Raw genomic sequence first — 15335 nt, forward strand, 5'->3', positions numbered from 1 at the left:
ACATATGAAGTAGCCAGTCCGAACGTAGCTTAACTCTCATTTTTATGATATCGTATAATTTACGTCCTACGTCCACACTTTAAGCTTTAGATACATGAGCATGAATAATATGAATGAACGTGACACTAATATTTTGTGATAGCTTTCGTGGTACTTGATAAGTTTGCCGTCTTTTTGCCATTTTCGTTCTGTTTAGCTTCTGTTTTTTCGTAGAGTATCTTTTCAGTGTTTTGATTTATGGATGGAAGTATTTATTTATTTATTCGTCTTTGGGGCGCGGGTGAAATCGTAGGGACTGGATTGTTCACCAGGGTGACTTGGGTGAATGACACTTCTTTTATGAAATTATAGCTGTTAGAAGCTACATACGTACTTATGTACTCAGAATACTTGTACAGGTTTTGTATTATTATTGTAGTTGTAGTTAACATAAAATATGTAATACATCATTACTTCCTTTCAGACGCAAACAAAAAAAAAAACCATACCGTATATTTTATTTAAATTTTTCCCTGAACGCTGAATTGAATATTTTTCATTGAATTCGCATTAATTCCATTAGTGTGAGCTCTAACTGAATATTTCAGGGATTCAATGAGCTATTCAGTACCAATTTACTATTCTAAGGGACCGTTCGATTTCGATAACCTATTTTATATTTTTTTCAGCTGTAAAAACTGTACGGTGTGCAGTACACTGAATGAGGCGTGATTGAATTTGCTTTTCTGTCGCAGTGTAATTACAAAAATATATTTTTATTGATATTTATTTTAACACGTACTTGCTTTATTAATGAAGCTTTTTACGCCTTTTCATACGTTCAGAAAAATATTTTATTGGTTTAAATATTTTTGTTTGAGTTTTGAGAAATTGGTAAATGAAAATTATTTTACAAATGGTTTAAAATTACCACTTTTATTACACGTCTTTTCTTTGAAGTCAAACATTCAGTTCTTTGAAAATGAAACAGCGAAACAAACTCAAGGGTCATAGACATATTATTCAATAACCTACCTAAGTACTACCGAAACTCATTTCTGTACATAAATGATATTCTCATATGACAATATAACGTGGAAATAGACGTTTTTTCCTATTATATTTCCAAATGAAACATCTGGCACTCACACAAAAGCTTTGAAAAGACTCAAATCAAATTTTCTGAATAGTTTTCTTTGCCAATATCAAGATAAATTGAACGAATTTCCCGACTCACTTGCTTTTCCTTAAAAAATGTTTTATTGGAATAACTTGATAGCCCATTAGAAAAATACATCTGTATTTAATGTGCTACTTTTCTATGAAAAACATTCTTTGCGTTTGTAGAATTTTGTATTTATTCCTGGTATTCATTTATCCAATGTATTTCGAAGAATACAATTTCTTCGTTTCGTGCCTTAGGTACCTTTTTTCTTCAATCGAACCATCATCATCTGCCTAGCCTTTTCCCAACTATGTTGGTGTCAGCTCCTATTCTAACCGAATGCAGCTGAGTACCAGGAACGACTGCCTCTCTGACCTCAACCCAGTTAACCGGGCTGTCCTAAGGTAAGACTGTTTTAGTTTCTGACTACTACCCGTAACGACTGCCAAAGATGTTCAAATGACAGCCAAGACCAGTTTATCCTGCCTTCCGAAACACAGCAGAACTTGTTACGTCAAGATGGTCAGCCATCCATAGAAAGACCGTGCCAAGCGTTGCTTAATCTTATGGTCAATCAATGCTTTGGCTAGGCAAGGCTTTACTTAACCACGAGCTCTTTCTTTGATCAAATCGATGTCCCTGTCATAAAAAAAAAATATGATTTTCTTCAGCTTTGATTCACACAATATTTTATATCTGATCACTATCATTTATAACAATTGCGTGTATTACGATATTAAGTTGATTATTCAGGTATTCGTGTGCCATTTTGTGACAGCAGTTGATTTTATTCATCAAGTCACGCGCGGTGTCCCTTTAAAGGTACGTTTTGAATATTAGCTGCTGACTGCATCTGCCGACCGCACATGCCACGACTGCATAAAAATAATTGACATGTATGGGCACGTGCTGCTGCCGCCACGTTCCAAAACGATTTCATGTAGGCAAGTAGGTACAGAAAAACTACTACTATACTACTAGCACTACTACTATCTACTAATGTGGCCGATTTAATCAGTCGGGGTAAGTGCGGTCGGCAGTTGGCATTCAAAACGCACCTTAATGTGTGTCAACGAGTAAGCTAGTAACAGCTCGCTAGTCATTTGTTTTTGTAACTATAAAAAGTCTAAAAAGGTGATAACAAGATTGCATTTACGAAACTTAGGTATGTCATTGTTGTCCAGATATATTTTTATTAATGGTTTGCTTTCGTTAGCATTAATAATATCGGTTGAACTAGATATAGTCTTAAGCTTATTATAACTGAGATCTAACTCTCGAAGATAAGGGAATCTTTCAAAATAATCAAAACTTTAGCTTTTGGAAATTATTGTGGGACAAACGAATGTTTTCAAGCGTTAACATTTCTGAAATATCAACGGATTCCAAAAGATTATGCGACAAATCCAATTCCTTGACTTGAAATATTTCAAGGACAAGTTAAATGTCTTTAAGTTGGAACAGCATAAATTAAAGAAGCCCAAGTTTTTCAAGTTTGCTGAATATTGTTTCCCTAAGGTAGTCAGCTTGCTTCCTTGTAAATATAACTTTCTCAAGCTTTGCATATTTGGGAAAACGTCCTCGGATAAGTACGCCAGCAAATTAAATGACAAATCTAATAAGAACAATTTACTTTTGTTTTTGGACAACTTAAAAATTCCTGAGTTGATAGATTCAAGGTGATTCCGTGACAGATTCTATCATTCGATTTGTGATAACCCAAGGAAGACGTTGTCTATTTTTTTTTGTGGAATCAGATAAATCAAAGTACACAATGTTTTTGAATGTACGGAAAGCGTAATCCTGTATAAGATTCCAAGTATTGTCGGACGGATACAAACATCCGAATGTCTTATGTTTCCATAAAATTAGCCGTGATGTTATGAAAGGGAGACTGGTTGATAACAAGAGTGATGAAAGGGATAGTTTAGTCGCAATGAAGAACATATAGTTTCTTGAAGCTTAGTACATGGTGTAGTCATAGTGGCCATCATTTCGAATTGTACACAAAATTGCTACTGACGACTTTATTATAAGATGACGAACCCTGTAAGAGAAGATAATCCTATTGAACTTAAAACCGATTCGGAAATACCAAGATTTTTAGTAACATGGGACATGTAAACGAATGTACAAAAGATTGCATAAATTAAATTCGATAACGTTAGGTACAGTTCATTATCCGTTTTTAGCTACATTATGTAGTTGAAGTTGCCAATACTGTGGCCAATTGCAGTGGATCTCTTAATAGTTTTCGTCAAATATTTTTTGAAGACAAATAGAATGTTCAAACAAATGTTATGTTTATTATCATTTATTATTAGCACTGCGTGAATACATCACTATGAAACAAAACTTGCTAGTTTAAGTACAACTTTAAAAAATATTTTACACAACTGTAATCTAGAAGCCAGTGTCTAGACTAGAGGATGCAGCTATTTCACCACCTCTTTTGGGAAGTTGGTTAACAAATGAAAACATTTTCTTATCGGTATTAACAAATATTGAGTAACATTATTCACTCCATGTAAACAAGAGAATTTTTACACCATAACAGCGCTGTTAGCAATTATACCTAAATGTCGCGGTAATAGTGTTACGGAGAAAGGCACGAAACGAAACGAACGAGAAAGGCAAGAAACCATTGTTATCTTAATCGAATAATCTTCATGGTTAACCATGGTGTAATCACATGAAACTCCTGCTCAATATTGGTGATTTATTGCATCGACCTTGACACAGGTTAAAAGCCTCTTGTGTAAGGTCATTTTAAGTCGCTTGGTAAAATTTTGTTACTCTTATGCCTATTTTCACCAACAAATAGCTGAATTTAGGGATCCCTTAAGAGAATTTAGGGAACACTTAATACGAATTTCGTTTTCACCAAAGTTTAATTGTCCCTTATAACCTTTATTATTAGGGGGAGCCCTTATTCTAAGAGAGACTTACTTACTTAGGGTAACGTTAAGAGATTGTTGGTGAAAACGGACATTCATCATCATTATCATCATCTCAGCCATAGGACGTCCACTGCTGAACATAGGCCTCCCCCTTGGGCATTACTCTTTTTAAACGTGCGTATCAGTAAGGGATTGGTTTGAATAAGTCACGAATTTAAGTATCTTGAAATCAGTTTGCTGTCAACTTAGATGATTAACTTAGTCGTCGATATTATTTTATTACATCAACATATCGATACGGCCTGGCTGGGATAGGTAAGACTATCATATTTATACTCACACAGACAAACTATCGAATATTGATGCCGCCTTCTCATTATTTTACAATAAAATTGAAATAAAGAAATGCCAAAGCGCAAAAAGAAAAGTTAATACTAATGAAGAATCATTTATTCCAATTACTTCAATTTTTTACAGTGATTTTCCATTTGATTTAATATCTGTGACAGAATGTATATAAAAATCCATTGTCTGTAAAGTCGTTTTACTGACGATAGTTGAACGTGACAACGTGAGTAGCTGCCGATTGTGCCTCTTTGTCGCTCGCTGCGTGCTCTCGCTTGCACTTCAAGCCTTAAAAGGAACGCCTCAGAGCGAGGTAACGCCTCAGAGCGAGGGTAACGCCTCAGAGCGAGGTAACGCCGCATGAGTCATGTTTTTTCGTGCGTGCAGCCGGCTCCATCGATTTATAAGACGTTGTCACGTCAAAAACAAAGTACAATTCAAATAGCAATAGAATTTAAATGTCACTTAAACAAATTATAAATGTCTCTGATGGGTCTTGGTTTACGAAAATATTTTATTAATGTTCACCACCTCAAAAATCCTTTTAATTTTTTACTTTAATACTTGACTCGATTCTATTACTTGTCTAAATTGACACTTATCACAAAGCCATAGAGTTTCAAGTAAAGATTTTGTTCACAAATTCAGACAGGTAAAATCGAATTTTATCTAATAGTACGGAAGTCAAGAATCCATTTGTTACTTCATATTTAGGTATAGGTTCTTCTAAATTCAATATTTTATTTCTCATAAACTTTTCAGTATACTTTATTTCATTATTGACATTATATGACCCTTTTCGACAGTCATCATCATTCTTTGTTGAATCAAAAATGTACGTATTTTCTAAAGTCGACAATATTTCTTTACTAATTGTTACTCTACAGTTCGGAACATTTAATATTTGCAAAACTTTAACATGTTTAAAAGTATCTGGTTCGAATTCAATAAGAATATTATGACTTAAATCTAAAAGGCTAATGTGACTAAAAATAGTGAAAAAGCCTCTATCTATGTGACTAATATTGTTATGATCAAATTGTACTTTGACTAGTGGCTTGGAAACCTTAGTAACTAGATTATCATCAGACGCACAAATATTCTTCAGTTTATTATAACCAAAATTAATTTCTCTAAGGTTTGCAAATTCTCTGAACTCATCAAACATGACTTCTTCAATATTATTATGTGATACATCAATGGCTTCTAAAGATTTAAGATCAAACAAATCAACTTTTTCTAAATTATTATTCGACAAATCGATTTCTGTCAAAGTAGTTAATGATTTTAAACTTATATCTAGTGTACTTAAGTTGCTACAACATAAATTTAAATAATCCAAATTTTTCAAGTGCTTAAAATGTTGGTGTCCCAAAAATGTCAGCTTGTTCCCTTGCAAATATAATTTTCTTAAATTATACAGATTTTCAAAAAAGTCTTCTTGTAAATACGTCAGTAGATTGTAAGATAAATCCAACAAATATAATCTGCTTTTATCTTCGGTAAACTTAAAAACTCCAGGGTCTATTATTTCAAGGTCATTGCGAGACAAGTTTAGGGAGTCAAGCTGTCCTAATCCAATAAAGGCTCTCCCTATACTTTTAATGTGACTTTCAGACAAGTCGATGTACATAACATTTTTGAAGTTACTGAAAGCAAAATCTTGAACGTTATTCCAATCATTGTCCTCAGTTGAGAGAATTTGAACATATTTATCGAAGCTGGTGTTAAAAGCATTAGCTGTAACATTGTGTACTGGGGACTTATTGATGATGAGTGTGACATAAGGATCGGTATCACAGGGTCGGTTTATACTGATTCTGGCAGGATCATCGCAATTCACGGTGTAGAAACAGTGGCCATCATCTCGGATAGTGCACAGGCTTCCCACTGTCGACTTTGTTATGTAGAGGTAGATGATGATTAGCCCTGAAAAATAAAACTTAATGTAGTTCATCTTGCTTTATGTTACTTCTCAGTACGAAGAGTTTATTAGGTATTGGATGTATATAATTTTGAGACATCAATTCTTTATTGCCATGATTTTGAAGTTCCCTCTTTTCACGTTTATCTCTCTTGGTCGTCACTCATTTCTGATTGTTAATTTCATCATCACCAGTTTTACTGTCTCACTGCAAGGCACAGGCCTCTTCTCATTTAAAAAAGGAATGAGTGCTAATCTCCTAGATACCACTACATTTTTAAGCCTAGTTAAACCGATAGCACGAATGAAGAGAGCAACAAAACCATTTCTTACGAAATCATAAAAAACAATTAGCTGTTTTATTATCGCACCATTCTCATCAGAATTAATGCTACACGCTTTTTTAATCTTAATCGAATAATCTCCATTACATCCAGAGTTGTGTACGACTTCTATTGAATTTGGTGATTTATTACTTTGACCTTGAGCTAAGTCGTACACTTTATGCAAAATCCAATGTGACGTCGTGTGCCTGAAGCCGTTTGTTTTGCATATTTCAATGGCAGTATATCCGAACATATGTGTATTTCAATGGCTATATTTTATTGACCGTGTTATCGGCAACGTAAAAGCGATCAGCTGTGTAATTATGGATTGGTTTAACATCCACCAATAGTATTAATCTGTGCACCTACATACAATGAAACATTTCTATGATGTAAAAATTCATGCATTTCAGCATTTACTTAGAAAGAACCATAATCTTGACCAATCTTGGTTGAACGTCATTTAGATTAGACCTGTGAACTATTTCATAATTGGGCATTTTCCATGGTTACAACTCTCACACACGGTTAGATAACGACTGTATGTAAACCTTACCTTGAGTCTAATCTACTTCTATCACTAATCTTAATCAGTCAAGTAGTTGTACTCTAAAATCGTCGTATACATACAAACTGACATTTGCGTGTAAAACAGTAGGATAAGCTACAAGGACACTATTGTTATGTTATCGCTCTGGCTCATAACTACTAGTTACTGTTTTGCATTTTCTAGTATTGTGCATCACAAATTGTTATGCTGCACTATATAATTTCAGAGCATTACTTAGGACGTCGTCATCATCTACTTTGTCTTGTCCGGCTGTCTTTTTGGTATCTAGTCTACCAGACTGTAGCTGAGTATGCACTTGCCATTCATATGGATCGACTGTCTATCTGACCTCTGTGACTGAGAAGTTAATGGTGATACTACTAATGATATGTTTTGGTTCGACTGCTGATCACTTTCTAGCTAATGATTTATGGCTTATCGTAATGATAATCTGCGATTTAAAAATGGTAAATGATGACACACATGACGAAATAAAGTTTTAACTCATTAAAAAACACTTACATGAATATATTTGCTTTTCCATATTTTTTTACATGTTCGTTCAAAACTGTTTGTATGTCGGCACGTCCGTACGTTACAGTCTCAGTGTGTAAATAATGATAACACAATTCTTGGTTAACTTGCAACATTAACGTAACATCACATTTGTTAATAGGTTAGTCCATTTCATCTATAATTTTGTCACTTTATATATTAACAGTTTCTTGTCTACCACACGCCCATGCTTCATAACTTCTTCTTTTAACTAATTCGTTCGACACAACAGTTCTGAAGAACGCTTTGTTTGTACGTTTGTCCCGCTCACACCTGTGTTATCAGATATTTCAGTGTTTACACAATTCGGAATTTTAAGTGCTATTGTATGCGTGTTGTCTTTGAGTTTGTGCGAATTTGAAATCACGATGAGTTGTGTACTGTATTATTTACGTTGAATTAGAGCATAAGAAAATTATTTTATTTTTGGCTTTTCTGATCGAAAATTGTTTAAATTTTTTTCTTGGATTTTCTGTGATCTGCCAAGTTTTTAAACGGTTTTATTTAGCTTACCCTGTTTTTTACAACAATATGTCCAGGTTTCGGTTTTCAGTGTAAACAGATACAGCAAATTCGGTATTCTTGGATCTTCCAAGTATTTGATTTGGAAGTTCCAAGAATATATTTGACTTCAATACGGCTTCCAGTCTAACCAGATGTAGTGACTTGTCTGAACTTTCCAACCTATAAGTGGGTGACCCTTTAAACACCGGCATACATCTGATTATTTATTCGATTCCTAATCAATATTTTTCACACGCGATTACCCCTAATCAATGAATCGCTGATAAACAATAAATCCGAGCTGACCTTAAACTTCGGGAGATATGGACTTGTTACCGGCAACTTGCCAACTTTCTCTTGCCGCAACATAAAGTATCAACTTAACGAAACGGTTTGTTTGTGTGCTCAATTCGCGTGAATACAAGATATATTTGGATGATTTTCTTGTTTGAATTGTTTTCGTGTTACGCTTCAATGTTTCCAGCTGGTGTGCTAAAGGTTTTTGTTGCTAGAATGTAAATATTGCACCTTTTTAGATAATTCTACGGTATATTTTTGGTGTCCCATCGGGCTATCAGAGTGAAGGAATAGTGTGTCTGCGCAAATGCTTGTGCACTATATGTCCTGCGCAGTTGGCTAATCTCCTTACATGAGAATAGCCGCCACAACCTATAGTCGGTTATGAGGACATCATCAGCATCATCATCATATTTTTAGCGACGCAGGAAACATGTCTCTTGTCCAAGATGCAAGAATACTATCAGTTACTCTGTTGAGTCGCCTGGTTTTGGGACAGTTTGTCTTTAATTAAGTTACATACAATCTCTATTTGCCATAAGTTACTACCAAGTTTTCTACTTGATATTCATCACACATTTCAGACTTCCAGATTTTCCCACTAAATCTGAGAAACCACAGATCATGCATCTGACAACGCATTGAAATTCAAGCTCACAATTTTGCTCTCAAGAAAACTCCGCTCAGCAAATTAATTCTACCGAAGTTTCAAAACTAAATCGACAAAATCTCTAATGTATTCCGTTGGATTTGGGATCATTATTAAAATTTTACAGTAGAACCGCCCCCGCTAATTTTCTATCCTGCAAAATCAGGTGCTTAGGATTCGGCGAACCGCAAAATTTTGCAGGTAATTTGTTTGGCTTAGCAAAGTTTATTTACTAGTCAAATGTTTTTTTACTGTATTATAAATGCGAATTATTCATTTGCTTCCTTATTTATTTTGTAAATATAAATATAAGCTTTCTGCTTGACAATAGAAACTAAGTAGACTGTGTATGTCTTGGTGTCACCACATTTACTAAAAAAATAATTTACATACAATTCACATTTACTAATATTTTAAATTGGCTATTCCATTTGGTTTCAGTTTTTATTTTGATCTGTGTATTTCAGTTGAAATTCATAAATTGAATTAATGTTAATCCATCCCACCCTTTATAACATTAAATTAATTGGCGATTTCCGAAATTGATACCGATTGTGAAAATAAAACACAAAATGATTACAAAAATAATCTAGATTACACAATTTATTTATACATCGACAACATTAACACATCAGAACTCCTTAATCATTATAATAGTACAAGCAAAGTGCCTCCATGCCGATAAGAAGATTTCTCATTCTGAATACATTCCTTAATTTAATTAAAAGTTCCACGAGACATAAATCTTTTACACAGCTCTACAGATTCTGAATATTTCTCATAATTATTACAAATACCTTAAATAATCATAACATAACCACCACGTGGGATACATCGCAGGAAATAAAGAAATATCTTAAATAAACAAAGCAACAAAAATTAAACAGCTTACATATACATCACATTGCGGACTTTAAGGCCGATTCAAATAATTTTATTATTACGATCTTAATGTAATATAAATATTGCTTAACCCAAAAGATCACTTTGAAAGTCTGAAACCTCCGATACAATTGAATTTCTCATGTTCATTGATACATTGTTACCAATAATAACAACACGTTTTTTATATAATTTTATATAAGCTAAAACTCCAGCTGCTACTAAAATGACTGTTAGTATCGAACACCAAATTAACACGATGCTAGTAGATGAGTTAGATGGTGTAGGTTCGTCAGTTGATTTTTTAAATTCTGGCTTAGTAGTAATATTTTCATTAAGATATGCTTCATCACCACATTTGATCCCATGAACATTATCTTCGTGATATATTTTGTGAATAGAAGTAACCTCCACTTGTCTAATAGCATAGAAGGTATCGTTTGCAGACTTTATATTATGAACAATTTCTTTACACGAAATAGGGTTGCCTCCTAAACTTAGACTCCTCAATTTTTTCAACGAAATCAGAATGAGTCTTTCAAGATCAAATGTTTTGATGCGGTTGTAGTCTATTATTAAAGTCCTGAGTTCGTCACATTCATGGAAAACATCAACGTCTAAAACTGCAATATTATTCTTTGATAAGTCCAATACTTCAGTTTTATGAAGACCTTTCAAGCTGCCAAATCGTAGTCTCGACAAAAAATTTGAAGACATATTTAGTACCTTCAGGTTTTTCATAAATTGAAATGTACCTGGAGGTAAATCTGAGATGTTGTTTCTGCTAACATCTAGAGACTGTAGAAATTCATTATTCTTAAAAAGTGACATGTTCAAATGTGTCAAATTATTATTGCTTAGATCTACAGCCATAAGTTCTTTGTAATAACTCAAGTTTATATCACTTATGTCGTTAGACGCCAATCTCAGATCAATAAGTGTTGTTAAAGTATTAGTGTTTTCATTATTAAACGTTTTCATTTTATTATTGGAAGCACGTAATACTGTTATATTTGGGAAAATATTAGCTCCAACTGTCGATAGATTAGTGATTTTATTGTTTGACACGTCAAGATATAATAATTTGCTTTTGTTCTTGAAAAGACCTGATATATTCGTTAGGAAGTTATCGTTTATGTACAAAGCTTTTAAGTTATTTAAGAAAGTACTATTGATGGATAAATTCGTTAATCTGTTACTTGACAAATCCAGACTGTACATATTGTCAACTCCTATGAAATTATTCGGCTCTATAGTTTCTATTTGATTATTTGAGAGATTCAATCGAGCCAGCCCTGTGAGATCAACAAAAGCAAAGTTTTCAATGCGGGTTATATTAAAATTACTTAAATCTAGGAACCTTAAGAACTTAGCAGGACTAAATACATTTTCTTTTATTGTTCCTGCTAAAGCATTGCCTACGATGTTCAAATATTGCAAGTTCTGCAGCGGTAAGGAATACTCCTCAATTATCTTGATCGCGTTCATTGATAAATCTAATTTCTTCATCTGTGTCTGAGCATCAAAACTGCTTATTGATACTACTGAGATGTTGTTATTGTTTAAATACAATTCAGTTAGATTAACCAAACAGTTTTGAAGAAAATTTAAATGAGTCACCTTATTATGGGACAAATCCAGCACAGCAATAGATGAATTAGAGAAACTAGCATTTTCTATTTCTATAATATTGTTGGTACTTAAATTAAGATGCTTCAGATTTACCATCTGGGTGAAGGCCTTATTTTTAATACTACTTATGCTTTGCCTAGACAAATCCAATTCAGTTATATTACGCAAACCACTAAAAGTATTTTCTCTTATTTCACCCGTTATATTATTATTTATTAAATTCAAATAGTTTAAATGCCCATTTATAAAAGCGTTTTCCTGTATGCCTGTTATCGAATTGTTATAAAAATCCAAATACTCCAGCTCACTGCTGACAACGAACCTGATATTTTCAATTGTAGCATTAATTCTGTTGTAGCTGAAATCTACAACTTTCAAAGACACAGCTTGGTTGAAACAATTATAATCCACAGTTGTCAGTGCATTGTGCGATGCATTGAAGTTCACAATCGCTGCCATCCGATTTATTTCATATCCAGATAACTTCTTCAAATAGTTGTAGGATAAATCTAAGGTTTTCAACATTTTCAAATTCGTGAGTGTCAAATTCAAAGATACCAAGTGATTGGACCGCAAATTGAGATATTCTAAATTTTTCAAATTCATAAAACAGTCTTCTGATAGCTTAGTCAACATATTGTTCTGTAAATGTAACTTTTTCAATTTAGGCAATTCATTCAGTTCACCTGATAATTCTATTAAATGGTTGTTAGACAAATCTAATTCTAGTAAACTTTTTGATTCTGCCATCACAAATGAGTTGGCGTACAAAGTTTCGATTTTGTTATACGATATATTCAGAAGTTGAATGTACTGTAAGTTTTTGAATGCTTCATTACGTACTTTAAGAATTTCGTTGTTGGAGATGTCGACTTTGATGGACTTTGAATAATATCGGAAGGCAGACGTGTCAATAGTTGTCCAGGTGTTGCCGTGTGCAATGAATTCGCGAACACGACTGTCGAAGTTTGTCGCGGAGAAGAGGGCGGCGGTAAGGTAGTCAAGATTGGAGTTCTTGATGATGAAGATGACGTAAGGCTCGTCGTTACAGGTTGGGTTGGAGATGCTTCCAGGGTTGGTGGAACAAACGATGGTGTAGTTACAATTCCTACTGTTCGAGTTGAAAGTCCATGTGCATCCCGCTGATGATGACGCGATGACGGATGAGAACACCACGATACCTGAAGTTTATTGACACATTTCATTAATACATAAATCATTAATGATCATTTACCTATTACAATATTGCATAATCATAGATCAAATGTCGAAGGAGCGTAAAGTTGTCGTCAAATTGAAAGTGTGTCTATACAGTTAGCGATCTAACTACCTTTTATTTTAAAAGATGCATGTCAATCAATATAATATTGCAGTATTAAAAATAATACTCTATGACTAATGGCACAGTAGGGCGTGGTGTTTGCATTATTTCAATTACATTTAGTTTTATATATTACTAGCTTCCACCCGCGGCTTCGCCCGCGTAGAGTTCGGTTATATCGCGTTTCCAAGAGAATTGTTCAAAAGTATGGGATAAAAACTATCCTATGTTCTTTCTCAAGGTCAACCCTATCTCTGTACCAAAGTTTATTAAAATCAGTTCAGCGGTTTAGACGTGAAAGCATAACAGACAGACAGAGTTGCTTTCGCATTTATAATTTTTAAATTAGTGGGGATTATTCTTAAGGCGACACCACGCACTGCTTCAAAAGGTGGTTGTGACAAACAAAAGAAAACCGTTAGACCACGCGGTCGAACGGTTTTTGTGTAAAAGCTTTGAGAATATTTCTTAGAGACCAATGCAACATGAGATCTGATTTGCCGCCTACCGTGCGTGGTGCCGTATGTTAATCACTTCAGCACTGTAGCTTTTGAGAGGACAGGATAGGGACCACAAAAACTACCAACATCCAAATTGAAATCTTCACCTCTAGGGAAGTCGACAAAAATCCCTATTTACGTATGGGTCATTTGGAATATAAAAATGAAAAAATACGTACTCAACAAAATGCTCCTCAAATCCATTTTGGCACTTCTAAGATTTTATTGTTCGTTCTCACTACACAAAAACGTCACTTACGAAAATCATTTCTGATTGCTAAATTAATATTGAATAGTGAATATTATTATGTTAATTATCACTATAAACGAAAGCTTCTGTTAGAGTCGACGCACGATGTGATAATAATGAAGCCCGGTCTTTGTTTGATGATTATTTTAGAGAACAGGATGTGGCATGGAGTCGATTAGATAGTTATACAAAAAAAATTGTTTTAAGTATGTTTTGTGTAAATTAATTAGGGTTTTTATCAATAAGAAATTAGGGAAAATGTTGTGTTAACTTTAACTGTTTATTTGATTTTAACATGTTTGGGATACCTATAACTGTCACCATCTAGCTTTTTTCCAACTATTTTAGAGTCGGCTTCCAGTCTTACCTCTTCTATTTGACCTCCTCAAACCAGTTACCCGGGAAATAACCCAATACTCCTAGGCAAGAGTGGTTGTCAGACTTACTGGCCCGTAACGACTGCCAAATAGGTAGGTGCAATTTATAGTCGGGATTCGGATATCCCTGCATATTTAATATTATAGAACAGAAAGAAAATGGTTTTTACCGTAAAAGCTCCAAAACTAATGAACCGAATTGAAAAAAATCCTTCACGTTTAGGAAGCTACATTCGGCTGGTAAAAATAACAAGTCTAAATATGGTCCATTCCTTTTATATTCACAGGAAACAACGTTACACTTATCAATGATATTGCATCCGAATGGCTTGAATACGTACATTTTGCGAAACATGTACCTACTGCATGGCAAATGTCCATTTTAGAGTACTATCAATAGGTATTATTGGCAAAAAACTACATAGGTACACAGAAACCTGTAACCTCTAGTATAAGGAGGTACCTAAGCATATTTTGTTACAAATGTTTAAGATGATTCAAAATATTTACACCCAGCATTGCATGCTCCTTTTAAAATATAGAACCATCTTTGGCCTGAACTGAAAAACACTTGGATAATTGAGAAAAATACAATGATACCCAGATGTAAGGTACCTAATAAAGAATACATATTACATACACACAAGTAACACCATAAGTACACAACTATTTTAATAAAACATCAAATATCCAATCATTTCACGACAACTACCTCTAAAACTAGTAAAATTACGTTTTACTTACCTATATTTTTTCTAGAACTTGAGAAACAAGTGAGGTTTCTTCGTGTTCATGTTATCTCATGTTTCAGTACTACTTTTTCTGAGAATTACAGAACAAGTATCGTAGAATGTATAAAGTTTCATAAAAATGAATACAAGACAAGAAAACATTACAGTTTCACATGGTAAAACTTTTCAAATTGGAACGAGATCACAATGAATATTTAAAACTGTCATGTTTTAGTTCACAGAAAATAGGAACTTACATATTTATTTATATTAACTTACAAATGTCCACCAGAGGTTTCACCCGCAGTTCATAAGAGCTACTCCGCTCACCCGCAAAAGAGTAGCCAATAGGTTTGTATCTAACACTGAAATATAAATTGAAATTAATCCAGTAGTATATAAGTAAGTAGTGTATAAACGAGGACTTTTAATTGGCTCTCTGTCGACT

The 15335-nt window shown here is 33.8% G+C and overlaps 3 protein-coding genes across 4 annotated transcripts in view; 1 reads left to right on the top strand and 2 right to left on the bottom strand.

The window, feature by feature from the left end:
* The window catches only part of LOC110373961 (hemicentin-2), a 274475-nt gene that overhangs the window by 185963 nt on the left and 73177 nt on the right, over nt 1–15335 (top strand). The window lies entirely within an intron of this gene.
* Nucleotides 4921–7981, bottom strand: LOC135116555 (toll-like receptor 6). The gene is made up of 2 exons (XM_049844835.2): nt 7712–7981; nt 4921–6318 (listed from the first exon to the last, which is right to left on the bottom strand). The coding sequence occupies exons 1-2, from the start codon at nt 7731–7733 to the stop codon at nt 5009–5011; spliced, it is 1332 nt and encodes a 443-aa protein (XP_049700792.2). The 5' UTR covers nt 7734–7981; the 3' UTR covers nt 4921–5008.
* Nucleotides 9864–13917, bottom strand: LOC110373958 (chaoptin). The gene is made up of 2 exons (XM_064038150.1): nt 13709–13917; nt 9864–12889 (listed from the first exon to the last, which is right to left on the bottom strand). Exons 1-2 carry the CDS (start codon nt 13731–13733, stop codon nt 10164–10166), a joined length of 2751 nt encoding a protein of 916 aa, XP_063894220.1. The 5' UTR covers nt 13734–13917; the 3' UTR covers nt 9864–10163.

Source organism: Helicoverpa armigera, chromosome 15 (assembly GCF_030705265.1).
Source record: "Helicoverpa armigera isolate CAAS_96S chromosome 15, ASM3070526v1, whole genome shotgun sequence".
Taxonomy (NCBI): Eukaryota; Metazoa; Arthropoda; class Insecta; order Lepidoptera; family Noctuidae; genus Helicoverpa; species Helicoverpa armigera.

Excerpts from the sequence above, each read along its gene's own strand:
- LOC135116555 (XM_049844835.2), bottom strand. The coding sequence starts at position 7,733 with ATGGAAAAGCAAATATATTCAT. Across the intron at positions 6,319-7,711 it reads GGAAAAGCAAATATATTCAT|GGCTAATCATCATCTACCTC; the intron begins GTAAGTGTTTTT and ends TTTATTTTTCAG.
- LOC110373958 (XM_064038150.1), bottom strand. The coding sequence starts at position 13,733 with ATGGATTTGAGGAGCATTTTGTTGA. Across the intron at positions 12,890-13,708 it reads TTTGAGGAGCATTTTGTTGA|GTATCGTGGTGTTCTCATCC; the intron begins GTACGTATTTTT and ends AATAAACTTCAG.